This window comes from Esox lucius, chromosome 11 (assembly GCF_011004845.1).
Source record: "Esox lucius isolate fEsoLuc1 chromosome 11, fEsoLuc1.pri, whole genome shotgun sequence".
In the NCBI taxonomy this organism is placed as follows: Eukaryota; Metazoa; Chordata; class Actinopteri; order Esociformes; family Esocidae; genus Esox; species Esox lucius.
Genome location: NC_047579.1, coordinates 10159874 through 10187433, shown reverse-complemented (window position 1 = coordinate 10187433; position 27560 = coordinate 10159874). Strand labels below are relative to the sequence as shown.

General features: G+C 38.4%; 1 protein-coding gene across 3 annotated transcripts; it reads right to left on the bottom strand.

Moving 5' to 3' along the window:
- Positions 1-3484: 3484 nt before the first annotated feature.
- Positions 3485-27524, bottom strand: LOC109616303 (NLR family CARD domain-containing protein 3). 3 transcript variants are annotated; one of them, XM_029123469.2, is made up of 13 exons: positions 27441-27524; positions 26616-26737; positions 26447-26536; positions 25909-26034; positions 24775-24859; positions 24411-24639; positions 22424-24212; positions 21953-22126; positions 10709-10882; positions 8484-8657; positions 6717-6890; positions 4396-4442; positions 3485-4214 (listed from the first exon to the last, which is right to left on the bottom strand). In XM_029123469.2, exons 2-13 carry the CDS (start codon positions 26696-26698, stop codon positions 3661-3663), a joined length of 3699 nt encoding a protein of 1232 aa, XP_028979302.2. In that variant the 5' UTR covers positions 26699-26737; positions 27441-27524; the 3' UTR covers positions 3485-3660. The 3 variants fall into 3 exon arrangements, with proteins under 3 accessions (XP_028979302.2, XP_028979301.2, XP_028979303.2); XM_029123468.2 differs by lacking the exon at positions 27441-27524 and adding an exon at positions 27004-27154; XM_029123470.2 differs by lacking the exon at positions 27441-27524 and adding an exon at positions 27004-27154 and having other exon boundaries at positions 25909-26022.
- Positions 27525-27560: the final 36 nt, after the last annotated feature.

Genomic DNA, 27560 nt, shown 5'->3' with positions numbered 1-27560 from the left:
CAACATAGGAGACCAATTTGGACTAGATTTTTGGAAGAAATCGTGGACTGTGAGTCAAGCCACTTGGTGAGTGTAATAAGATAGATTACCTCAAGACTTACAATATAGTAGAATTAGCACATTAGGCAATGTTACACTATGTCATACGGTTTCGGAGCGTCTTACTGCCTATTGGGTCACATGCCATTATAGTAGATTTCAGTTCATAATGTATGTATGTAACCAATTGTCTATATGATTTGGCTATGACATGTTGTGGCTGTTTGTTATGGCCTATTCATCCCGGTATTTCTCCCTGAATCCCCAACAGAGATTCAGAGATTCTGCTCTTGACCCACCCCCCGAACCCACTGTGATGTCATCATCTGGCTGGCCATTTCAGAAGTCGGTAAGTCTCCCCCTTCTTCTATTCCCTTCTACTCTTTTCCTTTCTACTCCTGCCAACTGTTTGCTTACCACTGAGAAAAGACAGTACAGAAAGACACGGCTGTGGGACTTGGAATCATTAGAACAATCTAAATAGTGTAAATGTAAATGGTGTCTATATAGTATTGTTTCCACTTTGTGTGTTGACTGTGGTGTTTGCACATATGATGTTAGATCAGTGTTGACTGCTAACTTGGCCTTTATTGTAAAAAGTGTATATATGTGTAAGAAGGCATTGGATCTGCCTTCTTGTGGCTGCTTCTGCTAGTACCTTTATGAAGGGAAGCTTATTTTCCATCATGTATAACATTCCTGGGAGTGTGCAACCCTTATTTTTAATGACCTTTGCACTGTTGTATGTTCTGTGTAGGTATGAATTTGAAAATTCACAATGTGTCCAAAGTGTCCAATTTGGCACTAAGTGGCCAATCTGTAAACGACACTATGAACATTGGAAATGTGCAAGTAGATTACTGAATTGTGCATCAAATGGCCTGAATCTTTACCCAGACTCTGCTGACATCTAGTGGATTCTAGTGGAAGTGTCTCCAGCTTCCTACTCCATGTTTGGAGTTCACTGCTGTTCAAACATGATGAGGAATTTATTCTTTACAAGAAACGCATGTTTTTGGTTTGTTTTATCTTCTGCCAGATGTATTGTTATACTTTCCTGCATTAATTTATAATTCCTACAATCTACAGAATTGACACTCATTGCCTGATTTCCAACATTAAAACTGATAGTAGCCTGTTTGAAGTCAACATGTTATCTCAACCCTTATAATCTGAGGTGGAGACGGGATTGATGACTGTCATACATTGAGTTATGTGTCAGAGTGGGGTGTCAATTGTGTCTTGTCTACATCCATTTCTTTTAAGGAACAAAAAGGCCTCATTGGTCAGATACTCCTTTTATGTTGTTTTTCTTTATTGTTTTTAACATAAGTATTTGGGCCTTTCCTTTTTATTAGGAATTTAATTGTACTTTGAAATTTTTTTGCTACATGTAATGTTTGTTTTTTACATGTGTGAAGAGGAGAGTGTGGTATTCTGGATGTATGTTTTATTACATACAGATTATTTAAGAATAAGAGGACATCTGTGTTTAGATTCTCTGTCTTAAGGAGTCACCCTCAGGAATGTGTGATGTTTACATTGACCATTTTGGCTTAGGAGTAGAACATAGGAGATTGGCTTGTGGGCCATAGAATTTAAATGCATTGGTCTAGGTAGACACGCCTGTCTGTATAACTGTGTGGGAGTAACTATCTGATGACATTCACCTGAGACAATGATTGTGATGGCAATTTCATCGATCAGAACTCTTAAAGGAGGAAATACAGAGACAAAATTCTCTTGGCATAATTACGTTTATTCGCAAATAGAGAGACGCGTCAAACGCTTACAAAATAATCATCCGAGGAGTCTCTAACTTAATACATGAACAGTTATCAGTACTTAAAGTGGAAAAAAGGGGTGGGGTAAGATGTATGTCAATAAAACACATTCCCCTTGTTCCATCACATGTCCTGGGCTTCTCAAAAGGGACAGGCTGTCCTTCCTCACATGGGTAACCTCTTGAACTCTAAAGAGCTCTTACAGCATCTGGACAGACAATAGATGCCCTGATGAGTTATACAGATGTGCAGATAAAAGAGTAACCATTTCATCTGCTGATACCAGTCAATGATGCCCCCGAGGCAAATACCAGATCCCCCACTCCTACGTTCCTTTTCTCATCCAAACATGGGGGCTCGGTACCTTTAACAAGTAACCCATTTATGCATGTATAGGACCAAGTATACATCAGTTCAAGAATTTCCACAACACGATGCGGCAATAATCCAATAAATAACCGAATCAATCTCTCCCTTGACTCAAGGCTGAATACTGATTCTGATAAAATAACAGTTCTGGTTCTATTAGATCTCAGTGCAGCATTTGACACTGTAGACCATAGATCTGTGTCACTGTATAGAGCATATAAATAACTGGATTATTGTGTTAGGCAACAAAAATAAAAGAACAAGTATTAAGTAAAGAGCTGGATTCTCGGGCCCTTAAAACCAGGGATCAAGTGCGTAATCTTGGTGTTCTGATAGACCTCACATTAAACAGTCATATCAAAGCGGTCACCAAAACAGCATTCTATCATCTAAAAAATATAGCCAGAATCAAAGGCTTGGTGTCCCAAAAAGACCAAGAGAAGCTCATCCATGCTTTGATCTCTAGTATGGTTGACTACTGTAATGGCCTCTTAACTGGACTCCCAAAAAAGACAAAACAGCTGCAGCTCATTCAGAATGCTGCTGCTAGAATGTTAACCAGGACCAAGAGAACAGAGCACATCACTCTGGTTCTTAAATCTTTGCACTGGCTTCCAGTCAGTTACAGAATAGATTTCAAAGTGTTGCTTTTAGTTTATAAATCTCTGAATGGTTTAGGACCCGAATACATTTCTGATGTTTGCAGAATATAAACCGAGCAGGGCTCTTAGATCCATGAACACAGGTCAGCTAGTAGAGCCCAGAGTCCAAACTAAACATGGAGAAGCTGCGTTTAGCACTTAAGCTGTACACAACTGGAATAAACTACCAGAAGATCTTAGACGTGCCCCAAACATATCCATTTTTAAATCCAGGTTAAAAACACTTCTCACGTGCCTATGACTGAGCACTTAAACTTAACCACACTGTTCAATCTTATAGCTTCCTCTGTTTTATCCCATTTTTTATCTTTATATGTTTTCTTATTGTATTTTTTCCTATTATGATGTTTTCATTTGTTTTCATGTTTTCATTTGAGCATTTGTTTTTATGTTATTGTACTTTCATATATTTTTCTTTGCAAAGCACATTGAATTGCTTCGATGTATGAATTGTGCTATATAAATGAACTTGCTTGCTTGCTCGTGTGCTACATTGTTCTCTTTCTGTTGTTTCTGTTGTTGGACGGTTAACTGTCACATCAATCCAATGGCTTAGTTGGTCTGTGTTTAGTAAACTATTTTACACACACAAACAGACACAGACACACACACAATAACAACCAGATGAATGATTTCTAAATGAGAAGGCTTTACAGACCAGTGTGGTGATTCATTTTATTGATAAATGACTCTTGTTTACAGGTTACATCTTCAGGTTTATTTACATTCATGTGATATATTAACTCTGTACTAGAGAGTTATTCTCAGTGTGTCCAACTGAAAATGACAATGATTAGAGTGAAACATCATGTTGTGTTTGACACAGGGACCATCTGACACAGAGACACTGAGGAGTTTGAATAAACCCCAAACCCTGGATAGAGGGGCTCAGTGAATGTGGTGTTGAATGTGTACAGGTGGGTCAGTGTGTCAGAGGAGACCCTGTAGAAGGACAGAGTGCCGGCTGGCCAGTCCAGATACACTCCTACTCTGTGGGGGTCTGAGGAGGTGACAGGTATGTCAGTTGTCTTATTATTGTGCCTCACTGAGTAACTGTTACCATGACAGTCCAGACTCCAGGACTTGTCATTGTATCCAAGCCAACAGTCAACACCCTTTCCTCTCCTGTTGATTCCTTTATATGTCACTCCTACCTCAGCCACTCTCCCACTCCATTCTGCCTCCCAGTAACAGCGTCCAGACAGACCCTCTCTACACAACACCTGTGGCCAGAAGTCAGATCTCTCTGGGTGATCAGGATACGGCTGCTTCTCTCTCCCACATGTCACCTTTTTGTTCTCCTCAGACAGAGAGAGTTTTCTGTGTACTGTGTTTGGGTCCAGTGTGAGATCACAGACATCTTATGGATGAGACCAAGACACAATATTACACATCATCATCATTCATATTATACACACACATCCATGTTTTATTTCTTTATTGTCATAAACTGGATATTAAGACACTCAGACAAAACACACACAAACACATGAACACATACACACCAGCTGTATATGTGTTCTGTATAATAAATCACTTACATTTCTTCAGTCCTGATTTCAACCTCCATTCTCCACCATGATCCATACTGTGGAAGAAACAGAGGAGAAAACTGTCATTTGGTGACACACATTCGGTCTAACACACACACTGTTATGGACATTTTGAACTAATGGACATTTGAGAAATGTCTGTCTTTCTATTGCTTGGTATGTAAATCTATACTTTTGTGACACACATGTCTGTATGATATCAGAGGATTGTTAGGTACTTTGACCATGTTCTCCTGCCTAGACCAAGAAGGGTGTCAGTCCTTTTGTTCCTCAGGAATGTGATCCTTGGGGTGAAGTAGGAGCAATTGGCTTATTTAGGTAAACACAACAGTAAACATTATGGCAGGAAGGATAAGGTGGGGGGACAGCCCGCCCTTTGGGTTAAACCTATGTGACACGAGACAGATGGGAAAGAACTTACCTCACCCCTTTTAACTGTAATAAATAGGGACTGTTCATGTATTAAGTTAGAGACTCCTCGGATGGTTGTTTGTGAGCGTTTGACACGTCTCTTTATTTGCAAATAATAAATGGTTAAATTGTGCCAAGAGAATCTTGTCTCTGTACTTCCTCCTTTAAGAGTTCTAATCGATGGAATTGCCATCACAACACACACACACACACACACACCTTACAAACCTGCAAGACAAACACACATACATACATTATACACAACCCAGTTCCCCCATAACAGACACACATCACACAAAAAAACCCTCATGCACACAACCCCTCACAACCACCATACACACACAAGATGACACACACAGGTTAAAATGGCTATTAAAGGTTCCCACACCTGTGGCTTTTTAAACTCCAATTAGTGTCTGTGTATAAATAGTCAATGAGTTTGTCTGCTCATGTGGATGCAATGAACAGGCTAGATACTGAGCCATTGGGGAGCAGAAAAGAACTGTCCAAACACCTGTGTAACAAGGTAATGGAACTTTATAAAGATGGAAAAGGATACAAAAAGATATCAAAAGACTTGCAAATGCCAGTCAGTACTGTTCAATCACTTTTAAGAAGTAGAAAATTCAGGGATCTCTTGATACCAAGCCAAGGTCAGGTAGACAAAAAGGTTTTCAGCCAAAACTGCCAGAAGAATTGTTCTGTTGGAGTGACAAGACCAAAACAGAGCTTTATGGTCACAACCTTAAGCGCTTTGAGGAGGAGCCAACAAGGCCTATAGTGAACAGAATACCATCCCCACTGTGAAGCATGGTGGTGGCTCTCTGATGTTTTGTAGGGGGATGAGGTCTAAAGTCACAGGGAATCATTTAAAAATGTATGGCAAGATGAATGCAGCATGTTATCAGGAGTCGCCGACGCGTCAACTAGCGGTTTTGGGATCGCGACCGTTGTGCTTCTGATTGACGAAAGTACACAAACGAGACGTTGTTATTTGCAGCAGAATAGCCCTTTTCATATGGAAGACGAATTAAGCATCGGACTTCTACAGTTACGGAGCAGCGAATAAAAGTTTTTTTCATTGACGAGCCCCTGCGTCATTGGTGCTCAGATTCAGAACTAAGGGTATGTAGACTTTTGAACTAGGGTCATTTCATTTTATCTGCTGGACCAGTCTCCAGACCTTAATCCCATAGAAAATCTGTGGAGGGAGCTGAAGGTTCAGCCTCAAAACCTTAATGACTTGGAGAAGATCTGCAAAGAGGATTGGGACAAAATCCCTCCTGAGATGTGTCCAAACCTGGTGGCCAACTACAAGAAACGTCTGACCTCTGTGATTGCCAACAAGGGTTTTGCCACCAAGTACTAAGTCATGTTTTGCAGAGGGGTTGAATACTTATTTCAATTATTAAAATTACATGCATTTCTATGTATTTTTTTGTTGTTATTCTGTCTCTCACTGTCAAATAAACTTACCATTAAAATTATAGACTGATCATGTCTTTGTCAGTGGGCAAACGTACTAAATCACAGGGGATCAAATACTTTTTTCCCTCACTGTAGTCACTCTAAATAGGCTACACAGATACACTTGCTCAGGATTTAAAACCTTGATGGTGTGGTTTTTACTAGTGTAAACTAAGACAGACCAGCTGATGTCTGAACATATTAACATTACGGCGCAGTCATATTTAAATAAAACATTTGTGTTCCTGAAATTCACAATTATGCAGCTTGATATCATATCAGTACTTTGACTTTAAAACTGTGTTCATGCTACACAAAATTAGTACACGTAGGCAGGTCTGTATTTGACACATTTTACATTATGCAAAACAGCATGACAACTTTATACTACATTACTGATTACCAAATCAGAAAACTTCTACAGGACTTACTTGAGTTTTTTCAGTCTCCAGTGTGGATCCTCCAGACCAGCAGACAGCAGTCTGACTCCTGAGTCTCCAGGGTGATTGTAGCTCAGATCCAGTTCTTTCAGGTGTGAGGGGTTTGACTTCAGAGATGAGACCAGAGAAGCACAGCCTTCCTCTGTGACCAGACAGCCTGACAACCTGAACAGAGTTGATAATTAGTTCACAAACTACTTACATGAAGTCTCTGCACTTTCAAGTATTGATGGGCAACCAAGGCTTTCTGAACCCTTAGAGGATTGTGTAAATAATGTTAGTTAACAGGTCACAGTGGTGACATCTCCCAGTCAGAAATAAATAATTTGATGTTACGAGTTCGGTCAGAATGGGGGGTTCATTTCTTTTTAAACTGTGCCTCCATAGTAATGTTTAGGAAAATGAAAAGGTGTCATAGGATATACAAGATTAATCTAATTATTATAACATCAATGGATAGTGTCTCTCATGTCACTGCCTGTAACTCATCACAAGTCCACAACACTGTTTGACCAACCTGTTGTACAATACAACATAAACAACAATATAAACTGGTAAACTAGGTGTCATGTAGAGGTTGTGATTTGACAGCAACTTGGCATCAAAGGGAGAACTGGGAGTCTGCATTTTGTGACAAGGTTTAAAAAAGGCATGAGATCAAACAAAGATTCAAATGTTATTGATCACAAGGTTTTGTTTTTGTAAGCCACGGTTCACCAAGAAGGGCACTCAGAGCAATTATGTAGAGCATATGGGCTGGATTGGGATTTGTGGAATGTGTGAATATTGCAAAAGTCCTGAACACATTTTCTTTTTTAAATATACACTACCTGTCTTTGTGTAATTTTATGTGCCTCACCAGACAATTTGCCATGACACAATGTTTAATCTATGTACCTTAAAGGTCAGAATACGAGTAAAGGGTAAACAGGACCAATACCTTGTTGTAAACTGACATTAGTAACCATTTGGTAAAATCCCTGTGGAAAAGAAAATGATGGGAAGGAGGAATGGAAGAGAAATAAATCCCAAATACTCAAGAACTCTAGGGACCAAATAATGTTGTGGACATTTCTGAATTAAGGTACATTTGAGAAATGTATTTTCTTTTACCTGGTATGTAACTCTTTTCTTTGATTGTGACACACGTTTGTATAATATCAGAGCATCACTAGGTACTCTGACCATCTGTTCATCTGCCTAGACCAATAAGGGTATCTGTCCTTTGTTCCTTAGGAATGTAGGAGAAGGGGGTTTTGGTATTTGCCTAGGGGGCATCATTGACTGGTATCGGCAGAATATAAGGTTACTCTTTAATCTGCGCATCTGTATAACTCATCAGGGCATCTATTGTCTGTCTGGATGCTGTAAGACCTCTTAAGAGTTGAAGAAGTTACCTGTGTGGGGGAGGATAGCTGCCCCTTGTGTGAAGACTAGGTAGTAACAGAACAAAGGGAATATGTTCTATTGAGTTATGTCAGCTGGGCAGCAACTTACCACACCCCTTTCTCCTACTACTGATGACTGTCCTGTATTCATTTAGTCCTCAGATTATTATTCTGTAAGCTTTTGACGCGTCTCTCTGTTTGCAAATAAACTGTTACATTGTTCCAAGAGAATTTTGTCTCTGTAATTACTCCTTTAAAAGTTCTGATCGATGGAATTACCATCACAGACATTGTCACCCCAAGTGAGTCTGACGGACAAAATGTTGGGTTCTTGACTAGTGTGACAAATACAAACTATTAGTCTACTCACCTCAGAGTCTCCAGTTTACATTGTGGGTCCTTCAGCAGAGCAGAGAGGCTCTTGACTCCTGTATCCTTCAGGTCATTGTTACTCAGATCCAGTTCTTTCAGGTGTGAGGGGTTTGACTTCAGAGCGGAGACCAGAGAAGCACAGCCTTCCTCAGTGACCAGACAAAATGACAGCCTGCAGAGAGTCAATCATTATTTCACAAACTGCTTTTGCCATTAAAATCCTCCTTGCGTAGCGCCCTTTAAAATCTGTTTTATTTTTTTCAAAATTCCTGGGTTGGCTGCTTCATTTTTTTGTGATTGCTTTTATTGTTACATCTCCATATAAACATCCTGGTTTCTCCAAATGCAACTGCCCTTAATTCTTAATAACCCATCAGCAACTACAGTATATGGATGAAGTGAAACTATTCTTTACTAACACGTAGACAAAAGTCTATCACAAAATGTTCTCATTCAATATATTTATCCTGTCATCTTAGTCACTGTGGGTTATGAGACAACAAGCACATCACTACTTGCCCACAGACCTGAATGAGTGAGTTTACGGTTTCTGGCAGAATCTACTGTTAAAATGGGTGACGTAGATTATATCAGCACCTTCACACACCTTAACAAAATCAACTATGATTCCTGCCTCGACTCACTATATTTTATACAGCTTAGCAAAGGTATTTGAATTGGTGCAGATGCTTCATTCCCTTGTTTTTTGTGGGTAGAATACATTTGATTTGAGGTGTTCGCTGCAGGTATCTTTTCTTACCAGTCGACAGTGTTGAATAAACTTACAGAATTACACTGTTTTATTGAAATATTACTCTGCTTCTGCACCATTATTGTAGTTTTTTGTTTTGGCTGATTTGTCTCTGGAAACTTTTCATAACAGTAACATTATGCACAGTGAGTGATGACAAGTTCCACATGTAGATCCACATGACACACTGCCATAACCACTTGTGCTGGAATTAAGACACACACACACACACACCGCTTGCAGAGCACTGTTCTTCTAGCAGAGCTCAAAGATTTACTGCACTTTTATTATTAATATTGAAAACTAACATTTCATGTTTATGTCTGGATTCTGTGATTCCCCCCGCAATCTTTGTGATACTAAAATTATATGACTATACTTGTGTGATGAACACATCAAAATTGATCAATATTTGAGCTTCTCTACCCATTTTTCTCCCCTTTCCATATATTAAAGGGATAGTTTGTCGAAAAATCATATTTCAGTGACAGTCCCCTTACCCTGAGTCGGTCCTTCAAACACATGGTCATTTTTTAAAACAATCCATTATCCAGCTCTGTTTCAGTAAGTAAATAACAATATTAGCATCATACAAATGAATGATTGGAAACCGTAGGTGCCCCATCACAAAGCTGCATTGCAAGCGGAAAACTACTCTAAAACACTCCGAACTAAGACAAGTGGTGATGTTTACCTCAAAGAACATGACAATGTTGTTTTCCTCAAAATAAAGTTAAAATGTTTGGGATATAATTCTCATTTCAAATAAATGGGTACTTCCTGTGTTTACCGGTCAGTTTTGTTCACAATTGCATCAATCCACATGTTTGAAAGCAAATTACCTATTTAGTCTTTGATATTCACCTTGGACAGTCAAACTTTATTTGCTTGACAGAGAAAGGAAAATAGATATTATGTTTGACTCTGAATACAGGCAGGAAGAAAATATTTCACGGGATAGAGCCTTATTTGTTCTAAACATAATATACAGTATCTCACAAATGTGAGTACACCCCTCACATTTTTGCAAATATTGGATTACATCTTTTCATGTGACAACAGTGAGGAAATGACACTTTGATACAATGTAAAGTAGTGAGTGTACAGTTTGTATAAAAGTGTAAATTTGCTGTCCCCTCAAAATAACGCAACACACAGCCATTAATGTCTAAACCGCTGGCAACAAAAGTGAGTACACCCCTAAGTGAAAATGTCCTAATTATGTAAGAATATGTTTTTGTTTGTCATGGTGTTCCTGTTAGTTGTGGTGTGTTTCCTTCCAGGCCTGCTGGGATGTCTGACAGGGTTTGGTCTTTACCAGTGATGGAGGCCTTGACCTGCTGGCAGTTTAGAGCAGGTGGAGGTGGGAAGACAGCAGATGTTTGTATTCCCCTTTTGCTGTGTTGCCCCTCTGTGTTGTTGTCATGTTTATTGTTGTGTTGTCAGTTATTTATTTATTTATTGTTACTGACCTCAGACTCTCCAGTCTACATTCTGAATCCTTCAGCATAGCAGAGAGCTGCTTCACTCCTGAATCCTTTAACTGATTGTCACTTAGATTCAGTTCTTTCAGGTGTGAGGGGTTTGACTTCAGAGCTGAGACCAGAGAAGCACAGCCTTCCTCAGTGATTCCACAGCCTGAAAGTCTGGAAAAACATTATTATACGGTTTAGAATTACTTTAGAAGTGCCTCTAAAGATTACATCATTGTACACATCTGCACAAATGTCGTATTACAATATCATGCCTTGCAATGAATAATCCCCAAAATCATCTGGTTGTGTTGTAACATTAAGGCTGTGAGTGCGAGCTTGCTCAGAGCTGCTATTTCAAAACATGGGAACACAACGCCAAAAACAGTTGTAGCATTGTTATGGTACTGGCCACAACACTCCAGCAGTTGTGGCCAGTACCATGACATTATTCTTGTGACTTACTGTATCTTTTTCTCCAAGGCAAACAACAATTCAATGTTGTATTTCCCAAGCAACAAAAACAGTGGGTTGCACACAAACTTTACCAAATGACTCAAAGCTTCAGAGACAAAATTCTAAAGACAGTCTTAGCCATGAAGAAGGACACCACTGTTATTTACCAAGCCAAAATAACAAGACTTCCCAATCCAGCTCTTCCACCTAATATTCTTAAGGAAGAGGTTGTTGCATGGCACAGATCTCACTTTCAAAAAAGACAATAAAATCACTGCAGTAACACAATTCTTTGTGAAAGTACTACATCACAATATATAGATCCACTTAAATTAACATTTGCTGTAGCAGTTTAAAATATTGTAAATAACACAGATATTTTTTAAATCACTTTACGTTGTCAACTAAAGTGCAGTTGTTGTTAAAAAAGTATGTATGACAATTTCTTGCTTAAAAAAGTTGAGGTATATTTTATTATTCAGATGCTCTCAAACGTTTATTACATATTATGAAATCAAATTCTTTCATATTTAGGAATTGACAAATATGATAAATGAAAATAGGTTTTTGAAGTCAGACTACATTGTTTTTTTAAGCTAATTAATGTCTATATACCCAGCCATGTTTATTTACATTGTACTGTATTCTGGGAGTCATAAAGTGCATCTGACCAAAGATTTGCAGATCTGTCCAGAAGACGAACAGATGTAAATGACCATCTCTCAGAGTTACTGATCTTATCACCTTTATCTTTGGTTGATAAACCAACATAGCAGCGCCCAAACACTTTAGCTACCTTTGGGCAACGTAGCTTCTGGAACGTTTTTACACAATGATTTTGATAGGTTGTCAGTTCTAGCATGAAATGGTAAGATGTTCTAATCGCAAACATAATTTGTTTTTGTGTCAGACATATTCTTTTTATTTTAGAAAAACATGACCGCTGCGTGTTGGTACATAAGTAACCCTTCTTGTCCAGATTTGAACCATTGCCACCTCATTGAAATCGTAGTGTAGCTCTTCAAACGATTACAATGAGGAAATAAAGTTAAAAACACTCTTTGAGTGAAATGTGAGTAAATAAAAGCAAGGTCTGCCCAGTGATTGTTGCGTCACTCGTATCTAGATGTTACAAAGGTGCATTCTAACATTACGTTCTAATCCCACTGGTGTGATCATACATGTCACACCAGTGTCATACTGTTATAACATCTCCCTACTGTTATAACGCTTATCAATTGCCTGGGAACAAGTTGGAACTCTCTAGGCACATTGTAACACATCAAATAGCAACACAACAAAGCAATCAGAAAAAACACAAATACATGGTCACCCCACACACCCCCACAATATTTTATTCACTGGACATGCATAGGTCACAATGGAAGTTCCGCCCTAACACATGTCATACAGGAAGTCACACCCAACAAACCGGATGTCCCGCCTACCAAACCAGAAGTCCTGCCCACCTGTCAAATCACATGACAGGAACGAGCGACAGAAGCCACACTATATTTCCAATTAAAAATAGATAGGCCAGTTAGCAGCTTGGGACCACAGAGCTGCTTAGTTTCCTCTATTAAGTTCCTTAGCTATATATTATGTTTTTTTATTAAATGAAAGTTTAATTATATAGATAAAGTGGCCAGGTGATCACATTGATTACAAAAAAATATATTTTCAGGCTTGTTTTATTAGAGAAGAGCAGTAAACATTTATATTGTACCAGTGAATACTGGACAGTACCGGGGATTGGGTACTTTGTCCTGCTGGGAGCTCAGGGTTGATGTAGGTTCACCCAGTGACAACAGCATTTGTTTTTAGTCCTCTGTTGGTGTGTAACAGCTCTGTTGTTTATCATGTTAATCATCACCAGTGTTGGGTTATCCGGACAGGATGCTTACACTTTACATAAACCTGTGAGAAAAAACTTTCCCATGAACAGTGTTGGGGAACATTAAAAGTAACAAGTTACAGTTAGTAGTTACAGTTCCTATTAAAAAGTAAGGTGTTATGTTACTTTAAGATAAACCCTTTGATTCTATGTTAGAATGACCCTTTAGTGGCTGGATGATACAGTAAACAGATTTTTATTCAAAAACACCAATTGCACATACCGACAGGTATGTGAGACCAGGAAGTGAGACCTAACCAACAACACAGACGGATGGAAACTGGCACGCTTTATACTGTGTTCCAGGTCAACTAGATTGGATGGTTCAATGAGTAGGTGTTCTCACAATATTCTCACATGACTATAGCATCTTAGACAACATGTAGATACATGTAAATACATAATATACGTAATCATACACCTCCTGCTAGTTACCATAATAATAATTACAATAAATATATACATTCACCTAAAGGATTATTAGGAACACCTGTTCAATTTCTCATTAATGCAATAATCTAATCAACCAATCACATGGCAGTTGCTTTAATGCATTTAGGGGTGTGGTCCTGGTCAAGACAATCTCCTGAATCCAAACTGAATGTCAGAATGGGAAAGAAAGGTGATTTAAGCAATTTTGAGTGTGGCATGGTTGTTGGTGCCAGACGGGCCGGTCTGAGTATTTCACAATCTGCTCAGTTAGTGGGATTGTCACGCACAACCATTTCTAGGGTTTACAAGGAATTGTGTGAAAAGGGAAAATGCCTTGTTGATGCTAGAGGTCAGAAGAGAATGGGCCGACTGATTCAAGCTGATAGAAGAGCAACTTTGACTGAAATAACCACTCGTTACAACCGAGGTATGCAGCAAAGCATTTGTGAAGCCATAACACGCACAACCTTGAGGCGGATGGACTACAACAGCAGAAGACCCCACCGGGTACCACTCATCTCCACTACAAATAGGGAAAAGAGGCTACAATTTGCACGAGCTCACCAAAATTGGACAGTTGAAGACTGGAAGAATGTTGCCTGGTCTGATGAGTCTCGATTTCTGTTGAGACATTCAGATGGTAGAGTCAGAATTTGGCGTAAACAGAATGAGAACATGGATCCATCATGCCTTGTTACCACTGTGCAGGCTGGTGGTGGTGGTGTAATGGTGTGGGGGATGTTTTCTTGGCACACTTTAGGCCCCTTAGTGCCAATTGGGCATGGTTTAAATGTCACGGCCTACCTGAGCATTGTTTCTGACCATGTCCATCCCTTTATGACCACCATGTACCCATCCTCTGATGGCTACTTCCAGCAGGATAATGCACCATGTCACAAAGCTCGAATCATTTCAAATTGGTTTCTTGAACATGACAATGAGTTCACTGTACTGAAATGGCCCCCACAGTCACCAGATCTCAACCCAATAGAGCATCTTTGGGATGTGGTGGAATGGGAGCTTCGTGCCCTGGATTTGCATCCCACAAATCTCCATCAACTGCAAGATGCTATCCTATCAATATGGGCCAACATTTCTAAAGAATGCTTTCAGCACCTTGTTGAATCAATGCCACGTAGAATTAAGGCAGACCTGAAGGCGAAAGGGGGTCAAACACAGTATTAGTATGGTGTTCCTAATAATCCTTTAGAACTACAAACTAACAAGTGACCCCCCCCTCTCCTATTGAACCACTTGGTCTCTCCCGGAACGTTTATCTCGGTGTTCGTACACCCGGGGACTCTTTTGGCCGAACACCCTGGAGCAGGCGAGACAGGACAGCTAAGTGATTATACCAACAATTAAAACAATGTTCAACCAACTATTGCCCTAGCACATTCCTACTGTGATATATACGCACCTAGACAAGTAGATATAACAGTCAAACAAACCCTGACTTCACTGTTCTGTTGTAATTTATGACCAAACATACACACAGTATTATCATCTGAGCTTAATCTAATGCCGCTCTCCCTTTCAGGTGGCGCTGAGTAAACAACCTGCCGGCAAACAATCACTGCTCAACAAGTATGCTATCAATCGTCACTAAATTGTTCATAGAAAGTGTGCAAACATGCAATGTGCAAAAAATGTCTGTGCAAATCCTGCCAATAAAGTGCAAAACATCGCCACCCATATGCCAAGTGTCATTATTAATGTGCATAGTTAGGTTCTCTTCCATGCACAGTTGTTAGCCAACCCCATTGCTCCATATTAACAAGACCAAAGCAATCAGTCACTAGTAATGAAGTGCCCTTCGTTACATTCTATATTCACGTGTTGGTCACTTTTAATGGGTAATGGGGTACTGTTACATACTCAGGCATTCCGTAGTCCGTTTCAGTCACCAGTATAAAATATTATCAATCATTATACAGCAAGAGACACCCATCCTTTTATGTCAAGTAATCATATATCATAATCAGAAACAATACTTGCATTTACTTATTTAATCAAGAATCTCTTAGAAATCCAGACATTATTTTGTATTGCAAGTGACTCCACATGTTCCACAACAGCCTGTTTTTATAGACATCAATACTAGTTAGATCTACTGCAGTGAACAAGGAAGAACTAAAATAAAAGCTGTAATATTGAAAAGTAACTGAATTAAGCATGACACAATGTTTGAGTACTAACTATCTCTGTACGAAGGACACTAGGTAGGAAACATGATGCCCCATTTCTGATGGGTCCCAAACACCCTGTCCATACCACCTGTTAGGAACTGTGTATGTGACTGTCATAGAACTCTCTGAAAAGACCCTTGGGTCATAGGTTGGAATACACCATACAAGGGTATTTTACAGGATACATCTTATTATAGTCTGTTTAATGGTTGGCTATGATCACTGACTGCCAGAGGTGGGGGACTCGAGTCACATGACTCGACTCGAGTCTGACTCGAGTCACCATTTTCAGGACTTGTGACTTGCTTGATTAAAGTCTGAAAATGACTTGACTTGATTTTGACTTGAGAACAAGTTACTTGAGACTTGACTTTACTTTAAGTGGAAGACTCGACAATGACTTGAACTTATAATAAACAAACAGCAACAAAATTATTTTATATGTTGTGACATCAGCACCACTAATCATCGTATGTGCCTTTAACGCTGCACAATTCAAACCGCGCCAAACATGGCAGACAGTAACGTTAGTCGAGCTCCACAAATAGTATCGTTTGGATACAAGGACTTTGAACTGGACCGTGTGCATAAAAAAAGATTTGCCACATGCAAAATATGCAACACCGTCAAATTTCATTCGTCATTTTAAGAACCACAAGGAAAGGTAAGAAAGTAATCTCTTTATATTCAGTTTCACTAAGATCTATAACGATTAAGTTACTAATGTAATGAATTCATCTTTTGTTTGTCATAATTTGGCCTTGGTTGCATATTATGATTTTTTTTTTCTTGTTAGAAATGTGACCATTATCATTACTGAATACGTCTGGTAAATAGACGTAAGGGAATTTGACTATAACAGTGGCATAGCCTGAATTTTAATGTTGATGGGCATCTTAAAATGAGCGGGCATGTATATTATTACACGTAGGATATAATGTCTGTATTAAATGTGGGCATTTTCAAGTGTTTGTGTACTGCGTGTGGAAACTAAAAAGCATTGTGCTTACACCATAACAGTTAACTTTACTGCGTGAAAGGCTAACATGGAGGCGCCGATGTGATTACTAGCACCTAAACATTTCGAAGTTTTTTTTTTTACTCATACAGACAAGAATAATTACAGCGTAATTACATATTAGGCCGTTTTTCAGTCACAATAATTAGTTTATTAGTTTATATGCGTGTTATGTCTTGATAACAGACCGTTGCCTTGAAAAACAGCGCGTTGCAATTGACGCAGCAGGATTCTAACCACAGAAGGAACGGACTATTTTCTTTAGAGGAAGCAATACAATCGTTTTTAAATCAATAAATTCCTTTTGAAATCAATATTTTGTGTCAAATTATAGATTTATTTGGTAGGTAGCCATGTAATAAGCGGGATAAGGTATAGCGAGGCGGTTGTTATAGCGAATACAACCCCTTCAGGCTGATTCAAGATCCCTCCGCTTCGTCCCCCCAAAGAATTGTACCGCGGAGGAGAAAAATATTTGATTTTGAAATCGAGCTTCGCACCGAGCGCACGTCAGAAACAGAGGACAGTGTGTGTGTGTGTTCATCTCTTTAGTACTGTGACTTGACTTGAAACGTATAAGGACTCGACTTGACTTGCTTAGGGTGAACCCTTGACTTGACTTGCTTGATTTATCTGAACTGTGACTTGAGACTTGACTCGAGACTTGATGGTTTAGACTTGAGACTTGCTTGGACTTGACCATGTGTGACTTGTCCCCATCTCTGCTGACTGCCTCCTATGTGTCCTGGCATTAGTGTTGGGGAAAGTTACTTTTAAAAGTAATGCATTACAATATTTAGTTACTCCCCAAAAAGTAACTAGTTGCGCTGCTTAGTTACTTTTTATGGGAAGCAATGTTACGTTACTTTTGCGTTACTTTTCAGTTACTTTTTCTTACCTGGCTGAGGCTTGATCTCTCTCAGGTCTTACAGGTGTTTTTTTTGACTGAGAAGTTATTGTACTAGTGTTTAAAGCCGTAATATATTCAACAACAGCCTATACAAGTCAAGCACCTTCATTTTCTTTTAAAAACACATGGGCCATATATTGAATAATAATGATAGAATAATATTATATTCGGAGAACTTCCTGATCCCATAGCTATGCATGCTATATAAAAGATCAATAAACATTACAGATTATGCAAAGTAATGTGTTTTTTACTTTTGTACTTATTGTGTGGATAGAGTAAACTATATAAAGTGAATTCACTATCCATTGTAATAATAAGGAGTGTAATACTTGTTGCCATTATGAAATAAGTTATATCAGGGTAAAAGACATATCTTAAACATTTAAAATGTTTTATTAACTTATTAGAGGACAATAAGATGATACTTGAGAACAAACATCCCCACCAATTAAACAGATCTGTCACTGTCAGCTTTCTATTGTGTCCTCAAAACAAAATTACTTCATGCAAAAAAAAAGTCCAGATCACTTCTGCAATACAATGCAAAAAAAATTATTGTCAATGTAATGTTAGAGCATTATCTTAATAAGAGTTCACTACTTCATCTGGGTTTTATTTTCAAAGTAACGATTGTAGCGCAGCAGGAGTAGTTTCTCAAAACGCTGGTCTGTGAGACGGTTTTATTAACTGATTAGAGAACAATAAGATGATACTAATGAACAAACAACATCACCAATTAAACAGATCTGTCAGCTTTCTATTAAGTGTCCTCAAAACAAAATTATTTTATGCAAAAAAAAAAAGTCCAGATCACTTCTGCAATACAATGCAAAAAAATGTATTGTCAATGTAATGTTAGAGTATTATCTTAATAAGAGTTCACTACTTCATCTGGGTTTTATTTTCAAAGTAACGATTGTAGCGCAGCAGGAGTAGTTTCTCAAAACGCTGGTCTGTGAGACGGTTCCTTTTTGGGGTGAGGATGAGACTTCCAATACTAAACAGCCTCTCAACTGGTGCACTGGACGGTGTTGCTGTGTTGGCTTTTAAGAAGATCTTCAAAATCCTGGGGAAATCATGTAAATGTTCCATATTTGCTGATTTCAGGTATTCACATATCTCCACGTCCACAGTAATTGCTTGGTCGTCATGTTGATTCTCCTCTTCAGGAAATGCAAAGAAGTCATTTTCATGGTCTCTGCTTTCAGGAGACTGCAGTGGCTCTTTCTGTGGTATCTCAATAGTGAGAGCACGACACTGTGCTGCCAGAATCATCTTGATGTTGTCTTTTCTTGTTTCATCCCTCAGCCACCGCAGATTGAATTTTGGCAGGGTTACCGCAGCAATCAAAGCTTCATCGCTGTCAAGGATAGAGCTAAACCGTGTCTTGATAACCTGCAAGAGAATTTTAGATAGGTTAGACAGTTAATGCAGTAATAGACATGAATTCATACCAGAATAATACAATTTATGTCAGGAAAAAATAGAGTTAAAAGTAGAATTAAACTTAACAACACGCAAACATATTGACTTGAAAGCACTGACACACACTATTCTATGAGAACTGAACTGAGCTGAATGATCACTGTTTTTTCCATAACTGCTTTATAGCTACAGTATATTGAACTCATTTCATAGTTGATGAACTACACTATTATACTGAACCAAACAAAATAAACACTGAACTGATTTGAACTGTCTAATGACTGTTTACTATTTTCTTTTTAGAGCTGTTTTGCAGCTAAATTCAATTCTGTTTGCATTATTGAATCTTATTTTCCTGTTATCCCTGTAAATCTGCTTTGAAACAATCTATATTGTATAAAGTGCAATACAAATAAAAGTGACTTGACATCAAATAAAACTACAATAAATAATAATAATAATAATTATAATAATAAGACCATATTGAACAGAATTACCTGAACTATGAGAGAGGCCCTCTTTCAGTGCCAAGATTTTTGTCATCAGGATTTCAAGGGTAGGTTGAAGGGTGCCATAGAAACATTGATCTTCACCTTGAAGTATATCCAGTGCCATACAGACAGGCTTCAGAACCTTGCAGTATTCTTTAATGAAATGATACTCTCTCTCTGTAATGCATCTGATGTCCAGGCGAGTGCAAAGTTGATTGAGGTCCACTAAGGGCATGTCTGTGACTCTGCTAAGTGCATCATAAAACGAGTTCCACCTTGTAGTTGAAGGGACCAGCAACTTTCTTTTGCTAAATTCTTCCAGGCTCTCTGATGCCACAGTTGATCGACTAACTTTTGACCACAAGGCTGAACATTCTGTACACTGCTTTGCAATCTGCCTTCGCCGTCAAAAATTTAACTATGTCGTTCGAGCATATAAGGTTAAGGGTGTGCCATGCACACCGGTGATGTGGAGGGAGAACATACCGTTCGCTGGACTCAATGTCATCTCGTAAAACTGTGTGCAAGTCCGTAAATATGACCTCGTCTTCATCATTCTCTGTTTCATTATCATCGTCAGCTTGAAACATTCTGAAAGCTTTGACAAAGTTCGAGCCATTGTCAGTGACCGTGGCAGTTATCTTACCACAAAGAGCATATGAGTTGTGAATTTGCTCTAACTCCGCTGCGATGGTATCGTACGTGTGTCTCCCACGAAATCGTCTGCAGGCGATTGCAGCTTTTTTCCGATGCAGAGTAGCAGGATCTATCCAGTGTACTGTAATTCCCAGAAAACTTTTATTCTGAGCAGTCCATAGATCTGCAGTGGTTGAAACATATTCCAAGTCGGCAAAAGTTTTCTTTAGTTCGGTCTCCATTTCCATATATGCATTATCCAAAAAGCTTGCAAAGGTTTTACGATAGTGCAGCACGCCTCCCGGCCTTTTCCCTGTCACAGAGATTTTGCTGATGATATTTCTAAATGTGGGCGCCTCCACAGTGGACAGCGGCTGCATCTCCTCAACAATAAAAGCAGCAACCAATTTGTTGAGTTCAGTGGAACTAATTGTTTTACCTGGTGATGATGAACTGAAATCAAGCTTTTGTTGTTTAGCTTGAGGCGGGGTGGAGGTATCATTCGGCGCTCTCTCTTCCAATTCTGTAGTGCTGTGCTTTGCATGCAGATGTTTTTTTAAATTTGAGGTGGTGTTTTTTGCAGTTGACAAGAGCTTTTCACCAACACATAATTTACACTTAACGATTATTCCCTTCTCCTTTTCTTCGACGATTTCAAAATAATGAGAATACTTCCATCGCAGTAATGTAACGCTCTGGCCTGCCATCTCCGTTCCTGACTAGAGTTTGTTCCCGCGCAGGGCGCGCACGTATCAGTGTTCTACGTGACTACGTTCATTTTAATTCAGTACTTTTTTCTTCTTTTTTTATGCAAATTAATTAAACTGAAAAGTAACTCGCATTACATTTTTAAAAAAGTAACTCAAATATTAATGTGTACATTTATAAAGTAATGCATTACTTTACTCGTTACTCCAGAAAAGTAATGTTATTACGTAACGCGGGTTACTTGTAACGCGTTACCCCCAACACCTGGCATAAAAGACTGTTAACTTTGTAATAGTTGGAGAACATGTAAGAACTATGGAAGATCAACATCTTGCACTCATGCTCATTAAAGATTCTCCTTGTTTGTTTAAATACTCTGTTCATGGATCAAAAGTGGACAGAAGCTAACACCCCCCCAAAAAGGTTAGGCAATTTGAAATATCTTCACAATAATGCGTGTAATCCATTATTGTTTGATGACTATTCAGTAGTGAAAAAATACTACATGTGTTTTGAAATGATTCAGAATAATCCAGTTTATAAACAGAACATGTCAAGATGTGGTTGTCAAGATGTTCAATTGCGATCAACTTTCGTTGTCCAACAGAGGATGATTTGGCATTAAACTTTGGTTGCCCAACAGGCAAGAGATTCTGCCAAAACATAATAGCAACCCTGGTGTTAGGTTATATGCAAGGGTAGTAATGATGTAGTCAAAATAGTAAAGTGCTTCCCAAGTTTGAATCGTGAACTTAATTAATTTGAAATGAATAGGAACTGGGTGCGTGGCTTTGGTAGGCGTATCATGACCTTTAGCAAGGAGAGCTGGTGCTGCCATCTTGGCATCCTCTGTTGCCACTGGCTACTGGAGATTATAAACGCTAGGTAAATCTACATTGGTTGCACTGAGGAGAGTTGAGTAATGCCAATGTATTAACTAACCCATTAACAATAGTAACATTACTTGTTACTGTTAAAAAAATAGTATGATTACTATAACATGTTAATTTGTAACGTGTTACCCCCAACATTGATCATCACTAGGTTATATATTAGGTAGAAAATAAACCACTATTACTTACTTCAGAGTCTCCAGTCTACTTTGTGGATCCTTCAGTAAAGCAGAGAGCTCAATCCCTCCTAAATCCTTCAGTTCATTGTTACTCAGATCCAGTTCTTTCAGGTGTGAGGGGTTTGACTTCAGAGCTGAGACCAGAGAAGCACAGCCTTCCTCAGTGATTCCACAACCTGACAGTCTGGAGAGAGATTATCATGATGTCACAAACAGAACAATAGTTCAGAATAATATTAGAATATCCTCTATAGATTACATCATTGTCTTGTCAACTGTACTTTAGGGAGTACATTTAAACCTGATATTGTAATACATGACACTACAATGTAACTGCCTAAACAAAAAACATTATTAATGTTCTCAGTAAATAAATACACTGTAGATTTACGAAGAGGGTTTGTGTGTTCGAGTGTGTGTGTGTGTGTGTGTGTGTCTGTGTGTGGGGGGGGGGGGGGGGCATTTTCATGACTGTACTTACAGAGCAGCTCTGCAGGTTTTGATCACTGGCAACAACTCCAGAAGACCTTTCTCTGATGTGGAGTATTTATTCAGGTCAAACACCTCAATCTCCTCTTCTGAAGTCAGTAACACAAAGACCAGAGCTGACCACTGTGCAGATGACAGTTTTCCTCTGGAGAGACTTCCTGAACTCAGGTATCTTTGGATCTCCTCCACTAGAGAATGGTCATTCAGTTCATTCAGACAGTGGAACAGATTGATGCACCTCTCTGAAGAGGGATTCTTCCTGATCTTCTCCTTGATGTACTTCACTGTTTTTTCATGGCTCTGTGAGCTGCTTCTGGTCTTTGTCAGTAGACCTCGTAAATGCTTCTGATTTGACTCCAGTGAGAGACCCAGAAGGAAGCGGAGGAAAAGGTCCAGGTGTCCAGTCTTACTCTGGAAGGCTTTATCCACAGCAGTCTTGTAGAATGTGACTTGTTCTCCGAACCACATTGAAACGTTCCTGTCGGTTGATTTTTGTTCATCCATTAGATTTTCATTGTTGTTGATGAATGAGAGAAACACAAATACAGCAGCTAGAAACTCCTGAATGCTCAGATGGACAAAGCAGAACACCTTGTATTGGTTCAGCCCACATTCCTCTTTAAAGATCTGTGTACAGACTCCTGAGTAAACTAATGCTTCACTAATATCAATGCCACACTCTTTCAGGTCGTCTTCATAGAAGATCAGATTGCCTTTCTGTAGTTGTTGAAATGCCAGTTTTCCCAGTGTCAGAATGCTCTCTTTATTCCAGTGTTGATCTGTCTCTTTTTTCCCATCATACTTTACATTCCTGTGTGTGGACTGAAACACAAGGAAGTGTGAGTACATGTCTGTTAGGGTCTTGGGCAGCTCTACTTTATCATCTGTAGTCAACATGTGCTCAAGGATTGTAGCAACGATCCAACAGAAGACTGGTATGTGACACATGATGTGGAGGCTCCTTGATGTCTTTATGTGTGAGATGATTCTGCTGGCCAGGTCCTCATCACTGAATCTCTTCCTGAAGTACTCCTCTTTCTGTGGGTCATTGAACCCTCTCACCTCTGTCACCTGGTCAACACACCCTGAAGGGATCTGATTGGCTGCTGCAGGTCTGGTAGTTATCCAGAGGAGAGCAGAGGGAAGCAGATTTCCCTTGATGAGGTTTGTCAGCAGCACATCCACTGAGGTTGACTCTGTCACATTACAACAGCTCTTGTTGTTCTTGAAGTCAAGGGGCAGTCGGCACTCATCCAGACCATCCAAGATGAACAGAACTTTGTATTCGCTGTAGTTAGAGATTCTTGCTTTTGTGGTTTCGATTGAGAAATGATTGATGAGTTGAATCAAACTGAGTTTTTCCCCTTTCATCAAATTCAACTCCCTAAAAGGGAGGGAAAATACAAATTGGACATCCTGATTGGCTTTTTGTCCAGCCCAATCCAGAATGAACTTCTGCACAGAGACTGTTTTTCCAATTCCAGCGACTCCCTTTGTCAGCACAGTTCTGATAGGTTTGTCTTGTCCATGTAGGGGTTTGAAGATGTCGTTACATTTGATTGCTGTCTCTGGTCTTGCATTTTTCCTAGTTGCTCGCTCAATCTGTCTCACCTCATGTTCATTATTGACTTCTCCCTTTCCACCCTCTGTGATGCAGAGCTCTGTGTAGATCTTATTGAGAAGTGTTGGGTTCCCTTGTTTAGCGATACCCTCAAATAAGCACTGAAACTTCTTCTTCAGGTTAGATTTGAGATCATGTTGGCAAATCATAGCAAGCTCATCTGAATGAAGAAATAACAGAATATTGTGTCCTTAAACAATGACAGTTTCTTTCTTCCATGTTAAATTATTAAAAACATCATTACTAGAAGTCGCCAGATGTTGTCTTCTGGTCATTATTATTGAGTTAAACAGCTACATAAAGCTTTTAAATGTTCCTCTTTATGGAACATTCAACAGTAAAGTCAGACAACTCTTACTTTTCTCCAGTGTGTCAGCAAGATCCTTCTGGTTCATGTTCCTCAGGACATGCAGTGTGATCTTCAGAACCCCCTCTTTGGCACTGCTCTCCTGCTTCTCATCTTCAGGGTCCACACCTTCCTCATCCTCCCTCTGACTCTCAAAGCCTTCTGGGAGATCTGAACTCAGCATTGTCTTGAACCTCTTCAACTCATTCTTCACAAATGTCATGATATTCTGTTCAAGTAACTGAAGGGGGAGAGGGAAAGTTCACATAAGGCTGAATTAAATATTAACAAATAATATTAATAAATGTATGAATGATTGACATATTAACTTTATTTGAGGTAAACAGAAAGAAATGTACATAACCGGACCACATACACTGAATATAGAGGACAGGTCTGTTTGATGACTCTGGACAGATTGACCACTGAGAATCTCAGGCTCTGATCTCAGCTGTTGGTCTCTGTGGACAAAACATGAAATTACATCTACACTTCCAGAGTGCCTACAGACTCCCACACATTTTAGTTTTCACTTTCAAGACTAACAACTTATTGTTTGTAATTCAGAAACCTAATTGTCCTAGTCTTGAATCAAAAACTTAACCCTAAAGAAAGAAAATAATTAAAGATAAAAGAGGGGGGATGAAGTGAAAAATAAAAAATTAGAAACAAAGATGTGAAAATGGGTGAAAAAAGGAGGAAACAGTATAATAACAAAGCATGTAATAATAAATGTTATTACTCATAATGCAACATTGACCATAGTAGCTCTACAATAGAAACATGTGGGCTCTTAAACCCCTTTATTCAAAAATTTTGAGAGACTGAATTTTTTATTTCCATAAGCTGTAATCCATAATTATCAAGATTGAAACAAAAAAGGCTTGAAATGTTACACTTTATGTGTAATGAATCTATAATATATGAAGATGTCACTTTTTGATTTGAATTACGTAAAAAAAAAAATCCATAATATTATAATTTCTTGAGATGCACCTGTAAATGAAGATAACAAATGCCCATAATGATGAATACGTATCAATATCACAAACCAAACTTTTTGGACTATTATAAATATAATGCATTATACTCCCATAATGCACCTTCATTTAATACATCTTAATACATTTGATAACAAACTTTTTTTAATTGATCTTAATTGTTAATTACCATGGTACAATGTATAATGGAGGTTAACTCAATCATGTTATAAGTGGAAGTTCTAGTAGGACCATAATCCATTTTATTAGTGTAGACTTTCATAGTAAAGTTTTATAAAACAGGAAAAGTGATTATGGATGAAAAAGCAAGAAAGTTTACTCTGTTTATATTCTGCTGTCTTTAATGTCATCATATAAATGTTTTTTGTTAAATGTATGTACATTCTAAAGATTTGGTTTACCTGTAATATCTTTTTGGTTAAATATTGTCCATCAGATAATAGGAACAAAATAAACAAATAAGAGACAATGTTGACAATCACTGACCATGACCCATGAGTTTTTATTACCTTTGATGTGTAGAAAAGTCTCCCACTCTGAAATGTGTTGGTAGTCTCATAGAACGGTCACTCTTCATGGACACCCAGCTGGGTACCAGAGAGTCTGGTTTCTTTTTATGGTTCCTGGAAATAATACTGTTAAATACAAAACAGTAGAATGTTGTTCATAGTGGACTTTCTTAGTAGTGATTCGTGTTTTGGGGCTCAGTGGGTCTCTATCTTGCTAGACCCTATAAATAATACTGAGGCAGGACCCAGAGTGTTGTGTATATAGTGGACTTTGGAGTGATTGGTGTGTTTAGACAAACAAAGAATCGCTGACACTGTCTTTTGTAAATGTGAAATAAATAAATATTTATTTTGTACAATTGTGGACATAATTATTATAGAAAACGTGCACCAATACTCAATACACGCATTGAAGTCAATCTATTTATTATTTATTACTAAAACACCAATAGGACCAATATTAAATACAAACCTGGATAGCATTGGTTAACATAACACTAATAAAGAGATACACCGATATCCTGTCTTTCTTTCTCACCTTGAATCTACTTTTCTTAACTTCATAGAAGGTTGCATAGATGGGTCACAGCTCTGTGCAGGGGAGGCTGGTCTCTTCTGCTGGATTACCCTTCAACACCACAGAGGGAAATATTCAGTCACACTCGACCATGAAGTTAGATTTTAAAACCAATTTATTATAATCTCACCTCTTAGCTGTGGTGTCATGTTCTCCAAAAATACTCATTTTAGAGGCAGTGTCCCCCTCCACTCTCTCCCCAGAGAGACTCATTTTAGAGTCAGTACCCCTCTTCTGTCTATCAGCTTAGACCTGTAAGCACATAAAGTAGAGAAACAGGCACTTCCTGGATCAAGACTCTGCTATACTATAATGTATAGTCTAGAAGACACAATGTCTGAATCAGATACAAACTGAAGAATGACACATTAATAATATCAAAAAAATACAATTCAATAACAAACATGGAATTAAATTATGCTTTGACTTAGCGTTACCTATATTTTACTGATAACACAGACCAAGTGATTCACTTCCTCTTCCTCTGAAAATAACTAAACAGAAGTAGTAGCACTTACTTAAACACTGATAATGACTTATTCCAAGTGATCACTCTCTCTGCGCTGTTTTTTGATTAGTCATTATGAAATCGTTTGCTTCATCTTTTTCATTTTAATGATTCAATGAAAATATTATACTTTTCGTCTTCACCTCTGCTAACTGTACCCTCCCAAAAATATTTATTACGTAAGTTAACAGTAGGTGGAGCTAACAGACAAAAGGACAGCAGCTCATTTTACATCTTTTTTAGTAACATTGGTTTGGTCTATTGATGTAACCTATACGTTTTTAATTACTGGCTATGTAATGTATACAAACGTATGGTGTATATATATGCAGACTGACTAAGCTGAAATAGCAGGACTACATTGATTGCAACTTACTCCAAGTTGGATTAATAGATTATCATTATGAAATACATACAGTACCATTATGAAATAATTATTTTACTTACTTAGTAGATTAAAATAAATGAAGGATGATATACTGTTCTGTAAGCTTTACTGTATAGAAATGTTATTTGTATTCTCATCCATGCTCCCTCCAAACATGTAATGAGGAAGTATGACCTGCA

Coding starts and splice junctions, on each gene's coding strand:
- LOC109616303 (XM_029123469.2), bottom strand. CDS start 26,698: ATGAGTCTCTCTGGGGAGAGAGTGGAGGGGGACACTGCCTCTAAAATG. Junction 4,443..6,716: donor TGGAGACTGAAAAAACTCAA/GTAAGTCCTGTA, acceptor TTTCTTCCACAG/TATGGATCATGGTGGAGAAT. Junction 4,215..4,395: donor GAAATCAGGACTGAAGAAAT/GTAAGTGATTTA, acceptor CTCATCCATAAG/ATGTCTGTGATCTCACACTG.